We start from the raw sequence: 21,958 nt of genomic DNA on the forward strand, positions 1-21,958 counted from the left end.
TTGCCGGCAGGAGACGACTGATCTGGGACAGATGGGCCTCCCGTGCGCTCTGTCCTACTTCAGCGTTGTCCTCTCTTGTTTCTCCTATTTTCTGTCGTAACTCTTTCCACCTAACTTTTATTGAGTAGCTCTGTCTCCATCTCTATCAGTCATTGCACCCTGATTGTTTCATCATTCCTGAGTGATGGTTCTGTCTAGTATTAATAGGCTGTCAAGGAGTTTGGTAGACAGAGGCCCATTACTATCAGTACATTTGTCTTTACCTGCCTTGCTTTACAAAAGTGATGACCATTTCCTTTAATATAAAGTGTTTCTTAAAAGTGTTTGAATGAGTGTTTGAACTGCTAAATGTTAGTCGAGGTCATATCACTCATCAGGTTATCTGTAAGGGATAATTACTTAGAAAATGTCATTAATCCTGTAATGTCTTCTGTTTGGACAGTCTGATATTGTCTGTAGATGCTAATTGTTCTTTAGTTCAAATTATGTTTAACACAATTGGTCAATTAAAGCAAATCCAATCTTGGAAAGCCAGCCATATGGTTTGATAGGGCTCAAAGATCAATATGTATATGTTTGCAGATATGCAAAAAGCAACACAGATCTGTCATGTTACAATTTTATGTACTTTTTAATGTTTGAAAAATAAATAAAGGCCAAGGTTATAATACATATCCCAGCAATTGTATTTATATTAATATATGAATTGGAAAAGGTTAGAACAAATCTGAAGGGTGCAGCGCACTCTCCAGTCACATGTGCAACCCACACTACTGCACCACCTGAGCCAAGGGATAACATGCTTAGAAGTAAGTTGTAATAATAAAAGTATATATTTTTATGTTTTAATTGTAATGTCTCTGCTCACAAACAGGTATTAGCCCAAAGTACTAAGTGATAACTTGTTAAAACTTTCCTTATGCTAGTTTTTGCTAGCTAGCTGGTAGCATGTGGGATGTAGCTTTGAATGAACATGCTAACTGAGGAGTTACATTTTATATGTTGGAACACGTTTACTTTTTTTGATAACTTGAGTGTTCACACAGCCCGGGTTGCCTCACGTTTTCTAAGTCCTTTTCCCCATTAGTTAATACCAGGGTTGCAAACTCTCACGCTGCCCAAACTATTCTCACCCAAAAACAAGATGAACCGGTTATCGTTTTTGGTTGGTTATTTACAATGTTGAGTTGACAGCTGCTCAAGCTGTCCATCCGCTCCCTCCCCGCCCCCACCACTTAACAACATTAGCAGACAGCAGAGCAGTGGGAGCGAGTGGGAGCCGGAGCCGGTTGGTCAATCCCCGACCGGTATTGTGCATGCGCAGATCTAAGATCCAGTAGAAATGATAAAAAAGTAAAAGTCTGCTGCTTATTGTTCTACTAACTAGGCCAAAATAGAGTCAAAGAGTATATGAGAGTGAGAGTGTGTTAATTAATATATTTGGCAGTTTGGAGTAAGTCTGTAGATTTGTCTGTGTGTGTGTGTTTCATGTATAGGCCTCTCAAGATAATTCACTTTGTTGGATACATTTTCCCGGAAATGATTGCGGTAAACGATAATAATTGTCGGCACCGTTGTATGACCATTTTAGACCGCTGACATAATGATAATATATAATAATAATTCAAGTACATCCTTTCAAACTGCTAGTCACATCCTCATGTAAATGGCAATTTATCGAGTTCATTTTTATTTATCGTACGATCAGTCAATTAATTGCTTATCGCGACAGGCACACAATAAAACAGTGGAAACAAACATGTGTTTGACTTTCATTAGTGAATGAAACTTTGTGCCATTTCTGTGTCCAATATTGTGTATTTGTTTGTATATATCCTATATATATGCTAAGGTCCCGCTGCTTACACGATAGCAGTAATTTAGTGCGTATAGGCCTATGTGTAATTAAACCCATGATATCAAAATCTCACTCCAGCCAGGTACCCAAAGTTGGCAACCCTGTTAATACGCTATGGCTGCTTACTCAACACATGGCACATTTGCATAGCCATACTAGCCACTTCTTCATTAGGTCATGCACAGTGCAGGGCTTTGGCCAGACTCCTCCATGCATCCTGAATGCACTTAATCTATTACGGGTAATTGCGCCATTGAGAAGCAGAGAGGGGGGTTATTTAGAGTTCTCCACAGTCACCGCAGCATCATCACAGCGGGGTTGCTATATTTAGCAGCGGCAGACATATATATATGGCGGGAGTGGAGATGTGCTGGGTGGGGTTTGATTAGTGTGTGTGTTTGTGTAGGATGTAATGCTGCATTCAGGTCCTATGGGAAAGTCAGTAGATGTGGTCTACTTACTTGAAAGCACTGATCAGGTGGTTCAGCTTTCAGGTGGTTTTACATCTTAGAAATCTACGGTTTGGCAACTCTAGATGCGGTTGGCTATTAATTTGATCTAGAATTGTTTTTGTTACTTTAACACACAATGAATGATTTAATGGAATTAGTATTTGAGATGCAATAATTTATTTGCTTTGTAACAAAAAACTGCAATTACATTTTTTTGTGACCATACAATTGTTATACATATGTTTTAAATATACTAACACTTTCATGTATTTTGCTCGAAATTCTTATTGATCTTCACTATTATTCCCATAATCTTTGAAAGAAAGACAGTCTGATACGATTTTTGAGCAGTGTTCAATGAATATCCAAGTATTTTTAAACTATTTTATCTGTGAGAGGCTTATTTGATTGAACCAAAGAGAGAAATGTGTAAAATCATTTCAATCATAATTTGTTTTGATAAGTACAGTATCTTATCAAATACATACTTCACTTTTATAAATATATTAATCAAGCTCCTTGAAAATCTAAGCCTCTTTGTCTTGATTTAATAAACATTAGGATTTTGGATAGTTTAATGATATTTTAGGCAGCAGTTCAAGTTGTCCATAGCAGTGGTGTTGTTGAGATTTCTGCTGATGATACTGTCACTGCTAATGGCTTGGTGCTTGTTCAAATTGGAGTCAGTTTGCAATTTGTGATTGAAAGGTGTTGAGCTGCATCTGTTTGTTTTTCGACAGAGACTAAATCTTGTCTGGAAACAGATGCAGCTGATGGAAAATGCAATATGGGTGGTTTAACTTTTGACTCTACATTTTTGAATGTTGTGATTAGCTTTGGCATTACAAAAACAGTTTATGAGCTCTCTGTCTATTATTCTCTCTGCCACCTCTTAACATAACAGTATTACATCTCTATGTGTTACAGTTTCTCAGCAAATAGGAATAGAGCCTCATTTTATTCCCCTACACTGAGCTACAGCCCCCTGCATCCATTTTGCAATGTTTTTCAAACAGTAACTGATCTGTCATCAAAATGAAATGCGTTATTTTTGGTTTTCATGCTGATTCTCCCTCTCTGACGGCCTCCTCCTCCACCAGTGAACTTGTCATGAAAGAAGAGTGTGTTGGTGTGTGAGCATGCACCTTTTCTGCCTGTTTATGTGTGTCAGTTTGCATCAGCAGTAGGCAGCAGTGGGTGTTTTAAAGTTTATGGGAGATGATGAATCTGCAGTGTTTGGGCCAGGGATGGTTTGGCCGTATTGCTGCATTAATAATGGAAGCACAGCTGGTTGTATTTATAGTAACAGTGGATAGGAGCCGTGGCAGTGTGAATGGTGATGATATATAAAAAACTGTACATCCTGCCAATTTGCCTGTATATCAGTGTCAGTGTCCTTATGATAGTCAGTTGTGGACAGACATGGATCTGATGTTGAAATGTGAAAAGAAATATTCACATTCACTATAGCATAATAAGACGTACAATGTGGATACTTCTGAACAAAATACATCATACATGTTGCTGCTGATGATCCAAAGTATGTTGAGATTGTCAGTCCAAGTTAGAAGAGAAAGAGAAACAAGCTAGAAATAGAGGAAATCATTGATAGGGGCAAAGAAGAAGTTGCCTATAGGAAACATTTGATGGGAAGCCGTAATGATTGGCCTACATATAGCTTGGATTAATACAGTAAGTGTGTGATGGCTTTCCCTCTGTGGTTAGAGTTTGTGAAGTCTGATGGAATCTGTGGCTGGCAGTCGTTTGGCTGAGGCTCCTCGGCTTCTTTGTTACTTATCTGTCACTTACAATGCAGATAACAAGAAACACAGATGACAGTCACACATCAAATGCATCCAAGTCTCAGTGGATTATTGAAATAGAAGGACAAGGAGGTTCATTTACTGTTTTTAACAGAGTCAGGATTTAGGGAAATAAAGAACAGTGATATCATGCAACAACAGCTGTTCTGTCTCGTGATGAATGTGGTTTCCTCTGTCGTGGAGTAAGTAAAAATACAGAGGTATAATCAGCAAAATATACTTTAAAGGGGACCTATCATGCAAAATGAACTTTTGTACGTCTTTTATACATGAATATGTGTCCCCGGTGTGTCAAGGAACTCACCAAGTGTCAGAAAACACAACCCTCTCTCTTTTCCTCCATACCCAAATCTCTAAAAACGGGGCTGCAACGGTGCTGATTATTATTTGAATTTTTCTGACGTCAGAAAAGGGGTGCTCCGCCTATATGGGCAACTCTCCACCTATCAGGGGAATGAGAGACAGCTCGAAAGCACTGGAGACGCTGTAGTACATATGCCAGGCCTGTAAGTGGCGCTGTAGTCTGCCACAAAAGCAGAATCAGCCCTTGCAAAAACAGGGCTGGAAAAGAGCAAATAGAGTGGCGAAGTCACGCCCATCTACTTCCGGTCCATGGAACATTATTTTGGAAAAATAATGTATTGAAGTCAATGGAGAGAGAAAACGTATCTTTCGATCCCGTTTGAATTGTGCCATGAATTACACATATGATGTCTGTCAATCTTAAAAAAATATTTCCATGTCAAAAAAGTCAGTTTGTCGTAAAACTGTTGAAATATAAGACTATGAAATATACGCAACTAGAAAGACTACTAATCCAAGAGTGAGTAAGTGATGTCATAATTGTTTTCCTCCACTAAGAGGTAGCTAAGATCAGCGCCATATAGATATAATCTATCTATATGGCGCTGATAAGATAACTTTAACAAGATGCCTGTGTGCTTAGCACCAGGTTGTTATCATACCAGCAATGGGTCTTGCTCGTTATTTCGCTTCCCGTTTGATGAAAGGACCAGGAGTGGCTGGATCAAGTTAGCTACCTAGCTAGTAGCTAGCACGTTAGTTAGCATTATAGCCGTGTCATTTGTATTAGCCTTAATATGAAGTAACATTAAGTAACCCAACATGTTAAACAGTAAGAATAGTAGTCATAACGCTAGCATCGGCGATCGCCAATCTTTTCTACTTCATGCTATCTGCACAAATGGTTGACATTAAACACTAAAAAGACCAAGCAGTTCAGAGAGAATCAAAGGAAGGCAGGCAGGCAGCTTTGCATGACATTCTTCTGGACGTGTTTCATTGTGGTGATAGTGAGGGTAGTCAATCCTTTTGTTGACAAGACAGTAGTGACGGCCATCTTTGTGAGGTGTGTTGTTCTGCGAGACCAGAGATGTAGTTCATTGAGCGTTTCACACAACAAATGTGTTACTTCACAGTTTTACTTGCAAAATTATCTTTTAAATTGACAAACATCATATGTGTAATTCGTGGCACAATTCAAACGGGATCGAAAGATAATCTTTCTCTCTCCATTGACTTCAATACATAATTCTTCCGAAATAAGGTCCCATGGAGGTCCACCGGAAGGGGAGGGACTTCGCCACTCGAGCGAAATGAGGCATGGCTAAAATGCATGATCTGTGTGGTATTTTGAAAAGAAAACTTCACAGACATGTTTTATATAGGTATGGCCCTACAATATATGTTTCAAATATAGCATGATAGGTCCAATTTAAGTAGGCTCTCTAAACGGCTTCTTTGATGGTGTTGTATTATACAAATGCATTGTGTTATAGAATTGTTATTACTGAAGCTTGTGTAAATTGCTTGTAAATATGTACCGTAGATTGCACTTCTTTATATATACTGATTAATCCTCAATAGTTTAATCCTAAAAAATTATTTAAATACAACAAATGAAAGTTAAGATACTGTATTCAACCATTCATATTTTGAATCAATTTGATATTATATATATTATAATAACGTAGAAAAATAATATACTGTGTAGTCAGCTTCCAAATACATTTAACGGACAGGGTCAAATTACCGATATTTCCCTCTTAAATGTAATAAAGTGTTTTATGCTTAACTCAGTCATGACAAATAACTAACTTGCAGTGACGTGTGGTGAGGTTCATGGCTGGTGAGGCACTGACTCTTTCAGAGTCAGGTTTACAAATATTATATTTTGACCATAATCGAAATGTTCGGTTATTTTCAAAAGCTTTTTTAGTCTGATGCTTCGATTCATTTTAAACAGACTGTTCAACAAAAGGATACCCAAAATCTATATATTGGATTGTTCTTTCTTAGTAAGATCCCATGTTGATTACAATTGTGGTCTTACCTTGACTTGAAGATGAAGTCCATGCTATCCTTCTGGACAACAATCTCCATTACATTTTTGTAAAAGTCCTCCTTATCTTCCTCTAGTTTCAAAAGTCTAGCTTGTTGTTTGCGTCTACCTTCTCTGCGTAGAATTACAGTAGCAACAAGAACCTGTGGGCTCACGTGCGCCCCCTTCAGTGCGGCAGAGGTTATGGCTGCCTCTCCTGGTGCTTTTTTCATTGCCATTGTATGATGAGACCAGCGGGCCTAAATACGTGAAATAAATTATTTAGAGACTATGGATGGCGAGGACACATGTAATAAAGGGATCTACAAACATTACATTGGTGACATACAGTGAGATGGTAACAGGCATGCGCTTAGGGCCCGCTTTCCAGACAGTTTCTGTGGGGTGATGCATTCTGAGGTGAGGCAGAGCTCATCTGTGCCTCACCTCACCCCACAGTAACTGGCTTGAGCGCGCTCACAAAATAAGTGCCCGCGCTACATTAGTGCCCGCGCTCCAGCCAGTTACTGTGGGTTTACGTGAGGCAGAGCTCGTCCCTGCCTCACTCCTCATCACTCCCATGTAGTTGTAGCGGAGCTCGGCCAATTTGCTGATTTTGACTATAAAAAGCGATTGGAATCATACAGAAATCACACTTACAACACAGATCAGTGGAGACATTTTATTATTATTACTATTTAGTTTTTCTTTAGTTGTTTTCCCGTTACATTGGAGTATGACAGGTGAGGCTCTGCCTCCCCTGACTGCACATCGCTGCTAACTTGTAATGTTAGATGGTAGAATCCCATCCCAAAGAATGGCAAAGAAAAAGTGGCAGGAAGAAGCGTATTTGGGATTCTGTATCTGTCTGAGGAAATAGATTTTCAATTCCAAGCCTTGAAAAGAGGAAGCACAGGCCCTCACGGAAAAAATGATGATTCAGCCGCTGCCTCACCGCAGGGAGCTATAAAAACCTTCCTTCAGTCGGTCAAACAAGGCTTTCTCAAACAATGACAGCTTTTCACCACTTTTGGCTCCCTGCTCCTTACACCTTATTGTTAGACAATTTGAGTGGATTTGAATCAGAGCTCTCATCGTGTCTCCTGGTTAATGGCGTTTAATACCAACAACAATAAAAACTTGCATTTGTATGTCAGAGCTGCTTGCTCATCTCAAATCCCAGCTTCGGTAAACTCCCAGAGTGTTGAGATCAAAACTTCCATTGCTGCGCTGACTCTGCTGACTCTTTCTGACAGTCTTCAGAGGATGTTCTGAACAGAGAAGCTAAACAGTCCAGCCGGCTCTTGTGAATTTGAACTACTGAGACATGTGAAGTCTCACTGGTCTCCTGTATGTCCATAGAAAACAAAAAGGGACGACTTGGGCAACACATCCTCTCTCCCAGGTCGGCCTATGTTGACGTTATGTCAAGTCCCCTGTGTCGGCTTTTTCCAACGCAAGGAGGGGGGCCTTAGCGTCCATTTTCAACGCAAGGGGGGGGGCCTTAGCGTCCATTTTCAACGCAAGGGGGGGGCCCTTAGCGTCCATTTTCAGCTTTCCGGGATGTCCATATGCTTCTATGGACGCTCATGGAAGCACGGCATTCGTTTGTGTCGACTGCCCTTAAAGGCAATGTGAGCGTCCATTCTCATTGGATAACGGAGAATTGTACACCCGGACGTAAGTATTCCCCTTACTGTCGATTGATTTTACAGTGATATCTGCACTACTCATTGACTAAAAAACACCAGATTATCCTTGTTAATTACACAACATTGATTGGTTTAAATTGTGTGCAATGCTTTTGTATTTTCCCCCTTTGATTTGGAGAAACAAATATTTTTTCGGAGTAAAGGATGGCAGAAGACACTACACTACCCAGAATCCCCAGCTATCGTTTGGACTACACCATGTGATAGTCCTCAAGCTCTGTGATTGGAGAGTGTGCTCCGAGGGTTACGCTGAGCCTCGAACAGCACTTGAAATGGGATGGAACCACGGCAGACTGTCCAAAACTGGATTTGAACGGGTCCACCGCGTCCCCCCCTCCCCCACCCCGTCCCCAGAACTACACATGCAGGCTATTCTGTTTCGCAACATGTTCTCTATGGCACGTCTCTACTGGGAGTTGTAGTGTTAAAAGACGTTTTCGTATTTCCCATAATAAGAAGTTGCCAGTATTACACTGTGTACATCCCTGGAGGTTTAGGGGATAGGAAACACTCACATTTAAAACATATAATTAATAAATGGGTGAAAATTGCTTGTGCCCATAATGGGCAGCATTAATATATATACACACATGCCAGCTAAGGTCAGAAGAGCTTTATTTAACAGCTGGTCTTATGTTTGTGACCCCTGTGATAACATTACATTACATTACATTAATTGATAAGCCTGAAACATGCACTTGTCAAGGTTCAGAGGCACATTTTGCAAATATGGCAGTAGCCATCGATCAGCTTAAGATAAGATATACTTTATTGATCCCAAGTTGGAACATTTGCGTTACATCAGCATGTGTAACAGTTAAATATGCAGTGGTGTTTATTTGTAAATCATTTAGTATAATCACACAAATTCTGTGTTTTATATTTAACAATTCTGTGTTCTTTATTTATTGATTGTTCAATACCTGACAAGGCCGGAGATGAAATATCTACATACATCTTATAAGAGTATAATACATTATGTATAATATCAGTTAAAATAAGTGCTTCAACATAGTTAACATTGCTGGAGGTATGCACAAATATTGATAGATGTCTTGTAATGCACTATTGAGGAACCTGCGACCCAAGTTTTTCATTCAATGCATAACTACACTATAGTTGTGGCCTATATGATATGTCAATAAACCTTAGAAAATCTTGAAATCTTGAAGGGGATGTGCAAAATAGTCATTATATACAGTCTTTAATTAGCTATTAGTAGAGAATAACGAGTAATGAATATACTTTATAGGGATCCTATTAATATCTAATAATAAAAATAATGAAATTCAATAACATGCTTTAACCACTAGGTGTCCCTTTATATCGGCTGTGCACCTTTATGGTGTAAATACAGCCTATCTACCAATTGGATCAAATATAAAAGTGAGCCAAATTAGTGTTGATAGTGCAAGGAGACGTATTGTGTGAAAAGAAATGTAAGATGTTGTTTAATGGCTGATATATTTATGATCCACGTCACGTTTTCAGTTTGTCTAGAAGTCTTCTCATCAGGGCTCTATAAATACAGAACTACGGCAGATATGTAATATTTAATGCAGCCGAACCATGTATTACAATGCCGGTATGTGATAACTTTCAAAGAGAAAAGCAAGCACACTCGGAATAAAGTATTTTTTTATTTTTTTTAAATGTTTTCGGTCTGTTTCCGGTATTTGTTAATGACGATGTGCTCTGAGATGTGAGACTGGAATTGCACAGGGGAAAATAACGTAGGCTATCTTTAGATGCGGATTTTGTTAAACTAATATGTTTGCGCTGTGGACCAACACTATACATTGACGGGGAAGGGGGTAGCAATAAAGATAACACCATTAAACAGTTACACAACATAACAGAAATAATATCGATAGCAGCGTCCCTAGCAACCACCTTGGTAACAATGAAAACGTTATGGACGCAATTTCCTGAAGTAATCTTCGTAATAACTAGCAAACTAAAGATCATGTATATCCACTGCACACATAATCTGAAATAACAACTCAAATGACATCAAAACGCATGTTAATGGCCAAACTAACTTTAAAATAGGCATTTTACACCGAGAATAAAACGAAGTTCGGCCATGTTTTTTTTTTCTGCAGGGAGAAATTTGAAGATCACGGGTTTGTCAAACAGAGCACATGGTGTAGTCCAAACGATAGCTGGGGATTCTGGGTAGTGTAGTGTCTTCTGCCATCCTTTACTCCGAAAAAATATTTGTTTCTCCGAATCGAAGGGGGAAAATACAAAAGCATTGCACACAATTTAAACCAATCAATGTTGTGTAATTAACAAGGATAATCTGGTGTTTTTTAGTCGATGAGTAGTGCAGATATCACTGTAAAATCAATCGACAGTAAGGGGAATACTTACTTCCGGGTGTACAATTCTCCGTTATCCAATGAGAATGGACGCTCACATTGCCTTTAAGGGCAGCCGACACAAACGAATGCCGTGCTTCCATGAGCGTCCATAGAAGCATATGGACATCCCGGAAAGCTGAAAATGGACGCTAACGGCCCCCCCCTTGCGTTGAAAATGGACTCTAAGGCCCCCCCCCTTGCGTTGGAAAAAGCCGACACAGGGGACTTGACATAACGTCAACATAGGCCGACCTGGGAGTGAGGATGTGTTGACTTGGGGGTTGCCACATGGTCAGGCTCCCATTTGTTGCCTGAAGCCTTGAAACAGCATCCACCTTTAATATTTCACAGCCCATCGTATGTTCAGGCAGTCTCCTTCCCTACAGCTACTCGCATTGTGGCTTATTTATTCATGATCTCCCCACCCGCTGCCAACTATTAGCCCCAACTTGTCCCTCGGTGTGGCCCTCATTGAGTGGGTCCTGCCACTCTGAGCTGAGCCACCTCTTCTGCTCTTCAGCCAGACAAGAGAGATGAGTCTGTAGGATCTAGGGTTTTACTCAGCTCTCTGAAACAGACAGCATATGTGGCTGCTAGCTGAAAACAAGTACAGATTCTGAGTTGTCCCACTGAGATTTAGTGAAGATGACAAATAAAGTTGATTAATTAGCAAGCTATTTGCATGAGATCTCAGCTCTCTGTTTCCCCGGCTGATTGACTGTCTTTCTCTCCTGTGGAGAAGAGAGAAACTTCAACAAACACTGCAGCCTCTTACATGCATGCAGAGAAAGACTGGTATCAAATGTACAAGGCTGCTTTATTGCAAGGTAATAGAGCCGTGTAGATTAGTCTAAAAATCAAGTAGTCTATTGGCAGACAATAGAACAAATAATCAGCAACTATTTCAATCCTATTTACAACAATATTCCGAAACATTTTCCACGTCCAACCTCGTCCTCTGAGTGGTCCAAATGTCCTATCCTAGCGTCAGCACGGCTAACTAAGTCAAAAACTAGCTAGCTGAAGGTAGCTATTGTTAACAAAAGTTAGAGTTTAGCCTTACTTGAGTAATGAGTAAAGCTTTCTGTTCATCAAGAAACTAAGTCAATCACACAGCTCAAGGCAGAATATATGGAGTACAACCAGAATACATTTCCTTCACACAATATCATCCAGGTTCACCTAAATTAACTGAGTTTAGTAAAGCCTCACCCCCTTTCAGGAGATTGTATGACCCTCTCATTTAGTAGTGCAAGATAAACCGTTTTCGCCAAGGGTGGGACCGACAGTGACAACTCATTCTCCCTATGACAAGTCAGCGTAGAATAAAACATATTTTGAAGCAGTTATTTTAAGGTAAAATTGTTACATAATGTTGCCTTAAGGTTAAAAATGAACTGCCAAAGTTATAAGAGTCTTAGCTTGTTTGCTCAGTCAAAAAGCATTCTTTATTTGTGGTTAATTCATCAGCTGTCAAAATGTGACAGCACCTTGTTAACAACCTGACCTCTGTCTGATTAATAGGTACGAAGATGAGCTATGCTCGGGCTTTAGGGACATTAGCAACCTTGGAGTCATTTGTATTCATAATACAAAGCTAGCCCCACTAGTGCTGATTATTATTTATGGGGATTCAACAAGCTCTGCTCTCAGCAAACATTGAGCTTAATAGTCTGGAAAACATGATTTCAACCACAAAATACCTTAGTTACTGTGTTGTTGAGTAATGGTTGGTTTGGTAAACACTATTTTGAACCACAGGAATATTGGCTATTGGGACGCTCTTCCCCCTTAAAAAGAGCTCACACACTCATTTATTTGTGTGTCTTCAATCACCCACTCACATCTTTACTATAATCCACTGGTGTCTATATATAGAGAGCCTTCCGGGAGTTTGTTATATTGCTTTCCCCCACCATGTCCGTGTCTCCTCTTCCTGTACTACTGTATGATTTCTTTTGATGCTCAAAAATCAGAGAGGCGGAATTGGATAGATGTCTTCGGGCTCATTGTCAGCGTGAAAGCTTTTTGATTTGTTGTGAGCATGAATATGTTTACAAATGTTTTGCAGTTGTGGTGTTTTGACCTCTGTTTACATTTCAATATGGGTTTAGGTAACTTTGTAATCTCAAAAAAGGGTATTTGAAAATAGGAGGCCAGACTTTTATCATATATTACATTACATTACATTACATTACATTACATTGCATTTAGCTGACACTTTTATCCAAAGCGACTTATATATAATGTTGTTATGAAAGTCACAGTTGTTCTTCCACCACTTTGGTCCAGATTGAAAAAGCTTAGCAACTACTGGATGGATTGGATTGCCATGACATTTCGATCAGATATCCATGGTACCGTAAAGATAAACCCTCATATATTTAGTTTTTTTAGCACCACCAGCAGTACACATGTGTCACTTCACTAGATGGGTTTGTAGGCCAAGCGTTTGTAAAGACATTCATGACTTTCAGTTGATAAATCCTAAATGTAATCATCTTGATGTCTAGCAATATATTCAGGTCAACATTTCCATTTGTCTCGTTCTTTGTTTCTTGATAAAGGAAACAACAACCAACTAGACAAATGATAATCCCATCAGCTAGAAGTTTTGTTGAGTGAAAACTAGAACATGTCATCAGGCTAACAGTCTAAACTAAGATGGCGAACTGGGTAAACATTATACCTGCTTAGCATCAGCACGTTAGCATTACGCTGAAATCCCCACTGTGTAAGTCTTGGGTGTATTACTGTGTGAATAAGTTGGGTGAGTGTAAGGTGCACAGAAAGAGGATTCTGGGACACAAAATGTGGTGGTCTCATTTTCAAAGTTGTCCTGGACCTAATTCTGTGAAACCAGATGCTTCTAACACCAGTGACGCTGTTGTACACCCAGCCCTTTCGTCTCAAACTCAAATCAGATTCCTCCACTGGTGCTCACCCTAGTTTAACAGCACGAGGGATAGTTACATCAGAACAAGCGTAGAACACGTGGCTTCATTCTCATTTGCTCTAGCCCTCCTGGGTCCCTGCAGTTTAGATCGGCATTTTCTGTGACGTACAGTTCCCATGAATTACTTATGTGCTCAATTGACCCGAGGGCTCAAGTATACAAACATTATTGCCCTTTATCCATCTGTATGCACAGCTTCATGGTGAGGTGTATGTTGAATTGTGGGCATCAGAGTGCTGCCTTGTGTGTAGATGTCAAACAAGGAGGAAAGGAAATTGGCCGTTCCAGTTTACTGGCACGAAAGTGGGGCGATCTGTTCTTTGGAAGTTTCCCAGAGACATTTCCTGGGGACCAAGACACTGAACATATCTATCTATATACACACAATGCCCTACATACTGTAAAATAGAGGGTGGATCAGATAGGGTGAGAGAGATGATGAGAGGGAGGGAGAGAGCACATGCGCATACATGTGTATTTGAGAAAGATAAAAAGAGAAAGCGAGGTGAAATGTCACTGTGCTGCTGGTGGGATATTAGTCTTTTGATGGCATCATGCAGATAGAGGGATTAAAGCTTAGTCAAACCAGGTCAAGACTCCGGCAAGTTACCCAACAATGTCACCTCATTTTCCTTCTTTTGAGAAGTGGAAGTAGAACTGTTGCTCCATAACCCCATTTCCCTCATCCTCTTCTGCAAACAACGGCAAAGGCTCAGTTGCGGCAGCAGGGTTTGTCTGCTACAGGATTTATTTGGATAACATTTGCACCTAGCAACTATGTCTTGAGTTAACAAACATAGATCAAATTCATTGTTCCCTTGCCAACACACAGTTTTTCTTAACATGCCACGTCCCTCTGACGTGAGCTTTGCATCCTTTAAGCCACAGGTTAATGGCTCATCTCACTTCTTCCCCATCCATGAATATCTTAACATTTTGTATTTTAAAAGTGTGTTGCCTAACATATTTTACTACGGCCAAAACAGCAAGTGGAAATATGTCCTTGCTTTTATGTCAGGGTTACCACCAGAATAGATCTGATGGAAGAGATGTAACAAATCATTGAGTACCATGTATAGTTAATATATTTGTACAGCCAAAAGAGCATCTATGAATGACCAAAGACCTTATAATAGGCAATTAAGATTCAGACATAACTTATCTGTATACACAGCACAGCAGCATGTCAACACACATCATTACAATTAAGAATAGCCTGTGGGTCCAGGGCCGTTTCTAGCTTTTTGGGGGCCCTATGCAAGATGCTGTTTGGGGGCCCTAGTTTTTACAGTTTTTTATAACTACAATGGGGGGATTCCAAAGCCTTTAAGATGTTCTGTGGAGATGCATCAATCTGTTACACTTTAAGAGGAAAACAGGCTGATTTCACGAAAACCAAGCAATTGCAACTTACAAAAAATGATATTAAAAAGGTAAACAATAAGGCTGCTCTACGTCAATAAATGCAAGAGATGCAGCATTTTCTCAACAATGTATAATTTACATTTGACATCTTCCTCAGACGTCACTCATTGGGTGACAACGATGATTTGGACTTTATTACCCCAAAAACACATGCCTCAGCTTTGCTATCATTGCAGTTTAGTTCTGTTTATATATACATTTGATTTTTAAGCATATCATGCTTCACCGAACACAGAAGGGGGATTGGCTGTCTACAAATAAGGACAGCTCATTTGAATTCTCCCCAAATATATTGAGGCTGAACCTGAACTTTCAGCTTCGGGGCCCCCTAGTGGCCGCGGGGGCCCTATGCATCTGCATAGTCCGCCTATAGGAAGAAACGGCCCTGTGTGGGTCCATAACACCCTGCTGTCTCTTAAATCTGAGACTTAACAACAACAACTATTGAAAGTGACACTGCCAACAGAACAGATATAAATAAAAGCTGATTGATATTTTCGAGAGTACAAATGCATTTACTGTAAATGTGAAAAGGCAGGGGCAGGTATTCAAACACCACAATGCTAGTAAAACAAATAAAGTTTTAAATATCGTAATGCCAATTACCTTTATACTCTGTTTAGTTTACCATGCATATTTAGATTAGGACCTTGGATACATTAATAGTTTGACCTACCCACCTACCTATCTGAAGTGTCAGCTTTATTTAGTCTCTCTGCAAGAAGGTAGATGAGAAGATCAATATCACTCTCATGTCTGTTCGATATAATGCTACCGGCAGTGGCCAGTAACCAGCTAGCCTTGGTCTATCCATAGGTAACAAACCCTGCTTACTAGCAGCTCTAAAAAAAACAGTAGGAAATACCGATAATACAGTAAACTCATAGTTTCCACTTAAATCCATCTTGTATGACTGTCACCCTGATAACTAGACTCTAGGAATTCACTGCTACTGGACAAGAAATAATACAGAAAAATGTTTGCAACCTAAGCTAAGTGTTAATGATTCGACCAAAGATTTATATCAGCGAGATACAGTATGAAGCGGAAGAGATGATTACTCATATAGATAGACACACATAAACTCACACACACACACGCACGCACGCATGCACACACACACAAACACACACACGCACACACGCACAAACACACACACACACACACACACACACACACACACACACACACACACACACACACACACACACACACACACACACACACACACACACACACACACACACACACACACACACACACACACACACACACACACACACACACACACACACACACACACACACACACACAGCAGTCATTATGAAGGTCTTTTATGTGTGAGTCATGACTTTTCTCTCGGGAACTGATGATCACTTTCTCTCTCATATCTTTCCCTTTGTCCTGACCTGTTCCAGCTTAATTGAGGATGAGTGATTATCTAAAAAGTTCGGATTTAGCCTCTTAACTCCATGCTAATTTTCTCAGTTGCAATCTATCAGGATAGCTAATGTCATCCTCAAAAAGATATTATACCTAATAGATAACTAAGAAAAACTGCAACAACCTATTATTGTCATTATCATTTAATTTCCTTTATTAATCAATGAATTGCTTGGAAGGCAGATCATGTGTGGAGTTGGTGGGTTTGACTCAATAGCTTCAAATCTATAGCCTGCATTAAAACACACTTCTGCCTGCTTTTATGAGTCCCTTATCATAAAACAAATGTCCTCATGGATGGGCATGTTTGAGCAGCCCATGAGGGTCGGCTTCAGTGTCTATTCTAGAAGAAAAGGCCATTTCTCAATACAATGAATAGCAATACTAACTCTGGTTGCTGGCTGCTTCAACCAACATGTTGGCGTGATATCATGGTTCAACCCCACCTTCATCCTCTCTGCCTTCTGCTCCTCTCTGCTCTCCAACATCCAGCCCTGTGAGTCCACACCTCTGATTCACATCTACCTCTCACATTCAGTTCCTTTCTCATTGTTCTTTTGGTTCATCCCTGTTTCATCATAACATCCCTCAAGTGTTTTTCTATCCTCGCTCTCCTTTCTATCACTTTCAGACTCTCTCTTTTCTCAAACCATGTGTCATCTTTCTTATTTCTCTGGATCTAAAGGATGTCGTTGTCAGTCTGTTGGTTCGTTGTTGAAATTTGGTTCTGACTGAAAAATAGTTAGACCAGGGGTGTCAAACTCAATTTCATCGCGGGCCACATTAGAATTATGGTTGCACTCAAAGGGCCGGTGGTAACTTTAAGACTATATAAATATACATAGATAAATATATATAACATATATAAAATAATGTATTATTTTTTACAATATTTCCTCTGCATTGGATTATTATCTAGGGTAATAACTTCATAATTAACTACGTCTGAAAGCAGAAGTCTAGGGCAAATCATTACAAGTCTCTTCCGTGCACATCTCACAAAATGAGATGCATTGTGGGACATGTAGTTTATGGGCAACGTGTTCCTGTAAAGCGGCACGTAACCTTATAATAAACTGATTATATTCTTTGCAAGCTCTTGTGGGGCCACATAAAATGAAGTGGCGGGCCGGATTTGGCCCCCGGGCCTTGAGTTTGACACCCCTGAGTTAGACAATTGTTGGATGGATTGACATGAAATGTTGGACAGATATTAGTGTGCCCATTTGTCTAACTGTTCCTTTAGCATTAGAATGAGGTTGCTTGCTATTTGTAGGTCAGAATAAAACATCTTAAGAAGTGACATGACATTTGGTAAAGTTATTCAGTGTCCTCAGAGGATATGTACCCTCATTTTTTGTCTAGCACCACCAGTATCAGATTCTTATTTTTACTTTTCAACCATAAACGATTGGATGTATTGCCAGGAAACTTGGTACACACATTCATTAAGCCCTCCCTTAAGGATTTCCTTGGATAACTTTGGGGACCTTATCTCTAATGCCAGCATCAGGTCACATTGTTGTATTTGTTTAAGAACAAAATCCTGAAAAACTAATGACATTCCAACAATATATCATTTGTGATCACTTCTAATGATAGAATGAGACCATGCTAAGATGCTTCACTTACATGTGTTAGCATTTAGCATGGCATTGTATGTTATGTGCTTTTCCTCCCATGTGTTAAAGCACATTTTTAATTGCCTTTCTTTCTTTTTCTCTCGTTTTATTCCCTCCTTCTTGTCTCCATCTGACCCCCCCCCCCCCCGACTGCTTCCCCTTTCCTTTCCCCTTTCGTCCTCTCCCCTCTCCTTCCTCGTTAGCTTCTCCTATCTTTGATTACTCAGCAATATGCAAAAATATGAATTGTTCACTTCCCTTTATTATCCTATCTGCCTTTGGTATGTCTTTCTGGTTGGTCAGCTTTCTGACAGGACTATACCAACGTTGCTTTTTTCTCTATCTCGCTCCTTCTCTGTCTCTGTGCCCTTGTCTCTTTCACTCATTAATTCCCTCAAACAATTTGGTTTTTGACTCCTCTTCTCCTCCCTTGTTGTATAGTCTCTTTTTTTTGTCTCGTGTTTGCTTTAACCGGCTTTAACGTATTCACTTTTCTTCTATATCTCCAGCACTCCTCTAAATGGTCAGAAACAGATTTATATAAGCATCATTAACTTTGCGTAACATTTGAAAGAGGTTTGATAACCTTTCTGAAGCTTGCAATTCATCTAGCTGTAGCAACTTTATAAAAACACCCCAAGCTCAAGTATTGTATTTTTATTGACTTTCCTTCATGCATTTTAGTCTCTATTTGCTCCACTCCCTTTATCGTATGGCTGTAGTTACGATTCACTCCCAATATTAAGATTTGACATGCAAAACATAGAATGAGATAATAAGACACAACGTGATAATCATGATCCTTTATTTGTCCTTGCTTGGTTTATACAATCTAAATGTTGTTCCTGTTCATTTTCTAAATGTTGCTTCATAATCAATGCTCACAGATTCAACGGCCGCTCATGTGTGTGAGTTGTGTGAGAAGTAAAGAGACACTGAAACAGAAAGCACACATTTAGCTTCCAAACTGAAGAAATGTCAAGTTTCAAAAGCTTCATATTCTTGCTAGATCAAGTACATTTTCTTTCTGTATTGCCTGTAAATGGCACAGACTGCAGTAGAGAGTGATCCACTGGCAGGAAATAAGTGATACCTAAATCAAGGAAATTCTTGAAGAAAATATCATTGCAGAAAAAATCTCCCGCTACTGCCACGCTTTTATCTTCCAAATCAAATGAGTTGTGAGGACATGAAAGTCAGATTCTTTGCCAAAATCCTATTGTCTCTTTTTTCTGTTCCATTGTGTTGTAGCCCTTCTTCTTCTTCTTTTATTCTTCCTTCCTGTTCCTTGTTCTGGACAGCTGGTAGTTTTAGCTCAGCGCCCCACGAGGAAAGTCTTGACATTTGTGTCTAACACTTTTCGTGCCTCGCGCCACAAACACAAGCTCCATTTACAATTTAAAACACCCTCATTATCTTGTACTTGGTATTCATCCCGAGCAAGAATAAAACAAACAACAACATGATACTGATTATTTTTTTCATATAAATGTTTGGACCAAAAACCTTCATATGAAATTATATCTTGTACAGTTTTGTTTTCAGATTACTAGTGCAATGGTCATTCTTTTAAAAGTACTATATTTCTGTCTTGAATGCAGTGAATTAACACTACATACACAAATAGCAAGTAAAGTAGAAAATACCTAAATACCATGTACTTTAGCTTAACTAATGTATGATACATGTGTTTGGTATTTCCACAGCTGACCCTTCTACCCGGTCACTCCTCTGTTGTTCAATGGATCCGCTGTTTGTCCCTGCCATTTGTCATTCTGCCGTTTGGTTCGGTGTGAAGCTGTCCAGAATGTAGTGGTGCTGAACAACCTGAAACAGTGTTCAAAGCCAACCAGGAGCCACCAGGGACAGATCTGTTAACTTGCTCAGCTTGCACTTGAGTACAGCGCTGCCTCACTGACGCTCTGAAGTGGCTCCTCGGCTCTCTCATGGGTGATGGCTGGAGCAAAAGAGTGCATAGTTTATCGCATGAAGAGCTGCTGTCTGTATAGAAGATGTGCATTGAAAAGCAGTCTGCTGTATAGAATTAGAACAATTAATTAGTTCACTAAGCATATTGATGGCTTTGTAAAGTACCTTTGCTTGAAGGAAACACTGTTGGGTATTTCGATTTCCACAGATGTTGATTGGTCTCAGCAGCTATAGTGTAACAAGAAATACAGAAAATATGCTGGACATAAAGTGCAACCCTTGATTGCTTGGCTAAGTTTCTACTGATGGAAGCTTTAGAAGAAAGGTAATAGCAACATTCAAATCATATTTTATGATACGATATATCAATGTGCTCAATAACAGTCCTGAACAATCTTTGTCTAATAGACTTTGGTATTGCTTGTGTAAAAGTGGTAACGCAAGGTAGGTCAAAAACAAGGCCAAAACACAGCAATTCCTCCTCTAGGTGCATCAAATAACCATACCGGATGTCATGACAATCCAGTTATCGCCCTACATTTTGGTCATACAAAAATAAAGATATACAATGGGATCAGTGCATGTGTATCAATGGGTCTCTCTACATTTTCAAGGTTTTGATGTGGATAGGGCCTTTTTTTCTGTGTTAAATAGCTCAGTTAAGTAATATGTGTCACTATGTATGACCATATTGCACTATATTATAATACTAACGCCATAGTACAACTTTGCATAGTGAACAACTGACATGTTTCATGCGTCAGGAAGCATCTGAGGCTTCAATCATCTTGGCGTTACAGCACAGGCAGGATGTCTGAGTGTCTAATAAGTGTCTGAAAGCTGAAAATGAACCGTGGGATCATTTATACATGAGGTGTGAATAGTATGTCATCATGCGGTGAGGGTTAGAAGTACTGCATGTCTGTAACTGCAGCAGTCTGTTCCCATAGAGCCCAGAGTTTGTTGGACTGATGCGGTTCGGAGGCCTGGATGCAGCCGGGGAGGACACTTACAAACTTCTGCAGTTCTTCTTTGTCTCTGATTTATTCATGTCTTCTCTTTCATCCTCACATTGCAGTGTCTCTCTGGGAGTGATGATGTTGCCACTTGTGCCGCCCTCTCTGTCGCCATGACGATGCCGTTCAGCCCCCTGTCCAGCGACGAGGAGCACCAAAGGATGCTGGGAAACAATCGACATCTCTATCCAGGGGCAGAGAACGAGGAAGAGGAGGAGGAAGAGGAGGAGGAAATGGAGGAAGAGGAGCATGAGGAGGACCAGGAGGAGGAGAATGGCGAGCTGGAGGGGGAAGAGGAAGACTATGAAGAGGAGGTGGTGGAGGAGGTCAGGCGAGACGGCGTGTTGAGGGTAGGCAGGGCTGAGGGACACAGGCAGTCAGGTAAAGTGGCCGGACGACCCGCGGGGGACAGACAGGTCCGGACAGGGAACCCTGGACACACCGCAAACCCCTACTCGTCCAATCCGGGACCCACGCACCAACCGCCAGCCAATCACGTTCCGCCGCAGCAGCCGCCGCAGCAGAGGAGGCTGAAGGAGCGCAGCACCGGCTCCCTTCCATCTGAAGACACCCACATTGCTATGATGGTGTTCCGCATTGGCATCCCAGACATAAAGCAAACGGTCAGTGCTGTCCCCACACTCCCACACATCTGTCAACTTCATGGCAACTATCTATGTTCACACCTTTTCACAGTCGTCATCAATACACCAGTTATGTTTATCAATTTCACCACGTAGGAAATAACAGCCTCTAACATCCCTGGATAGGTCGCTGTGATATGTGAATAGTGTCCATCTTCCTGTCTCTTGGAAGAAAGTACAAGTTTGACCTAAAAGTAGCTTTGAACTTTTCCTTCAATATAAATGGTGTGCCTAAGTGATCATGGGCCTGTTTCAGCAAGGATTTATTCATAAAACTTGCAATAGGAGTGTGTGTTTATCATGAATTATGAAGTGTGGGCTCTGGTACTTTGAAGAGTTAAGTTAGGTCATCAAGGAGCCATGTGTCTGTG

General features: G+C 40.2%; 1 protein-coding gene across 1 annotated transcript in view; it reads left to right on the top strand.

Moving 5' to 3' along the window:
* Window positions 1-21,958, top strand: part of shank1 (SH3 and multiple ankyrin repeat domains 1) — an 82,634-nt gene that overhangs the window by 3,090 nt on the left and 57,586 nt on the right. The window contains exon 2 of the mRNA XM_034089360.2: window positions 21,006-21,566. Within this exon, the coding sequence (XP_033945251.1) occupies window positions 21,057-21,566 (510 nt within the window). The 5' untranslated portion in view covers window positions 21,006-21,056. The remainder of the gene's footprint in view (window positions 1-21,005; window positions 21,567-21,958) is intronic.

Source organism: Pseudochaenichthys georgianus, chromosome 8 (genome assembly GCF_902827115.2).
Source record: "Pseudochaenichthys georgianus chromosome 8, fPseGeo1.2, whole genome shotgun sequence".
Classification (NCBI taxonomy): domain Eukaryota; kingdom Metazoa; phylum Chordata; class Actinopteri; order Perciformes; family Channichthyidae; genus Pseudochaenichthys; species Pseudochaenichthys georgianus.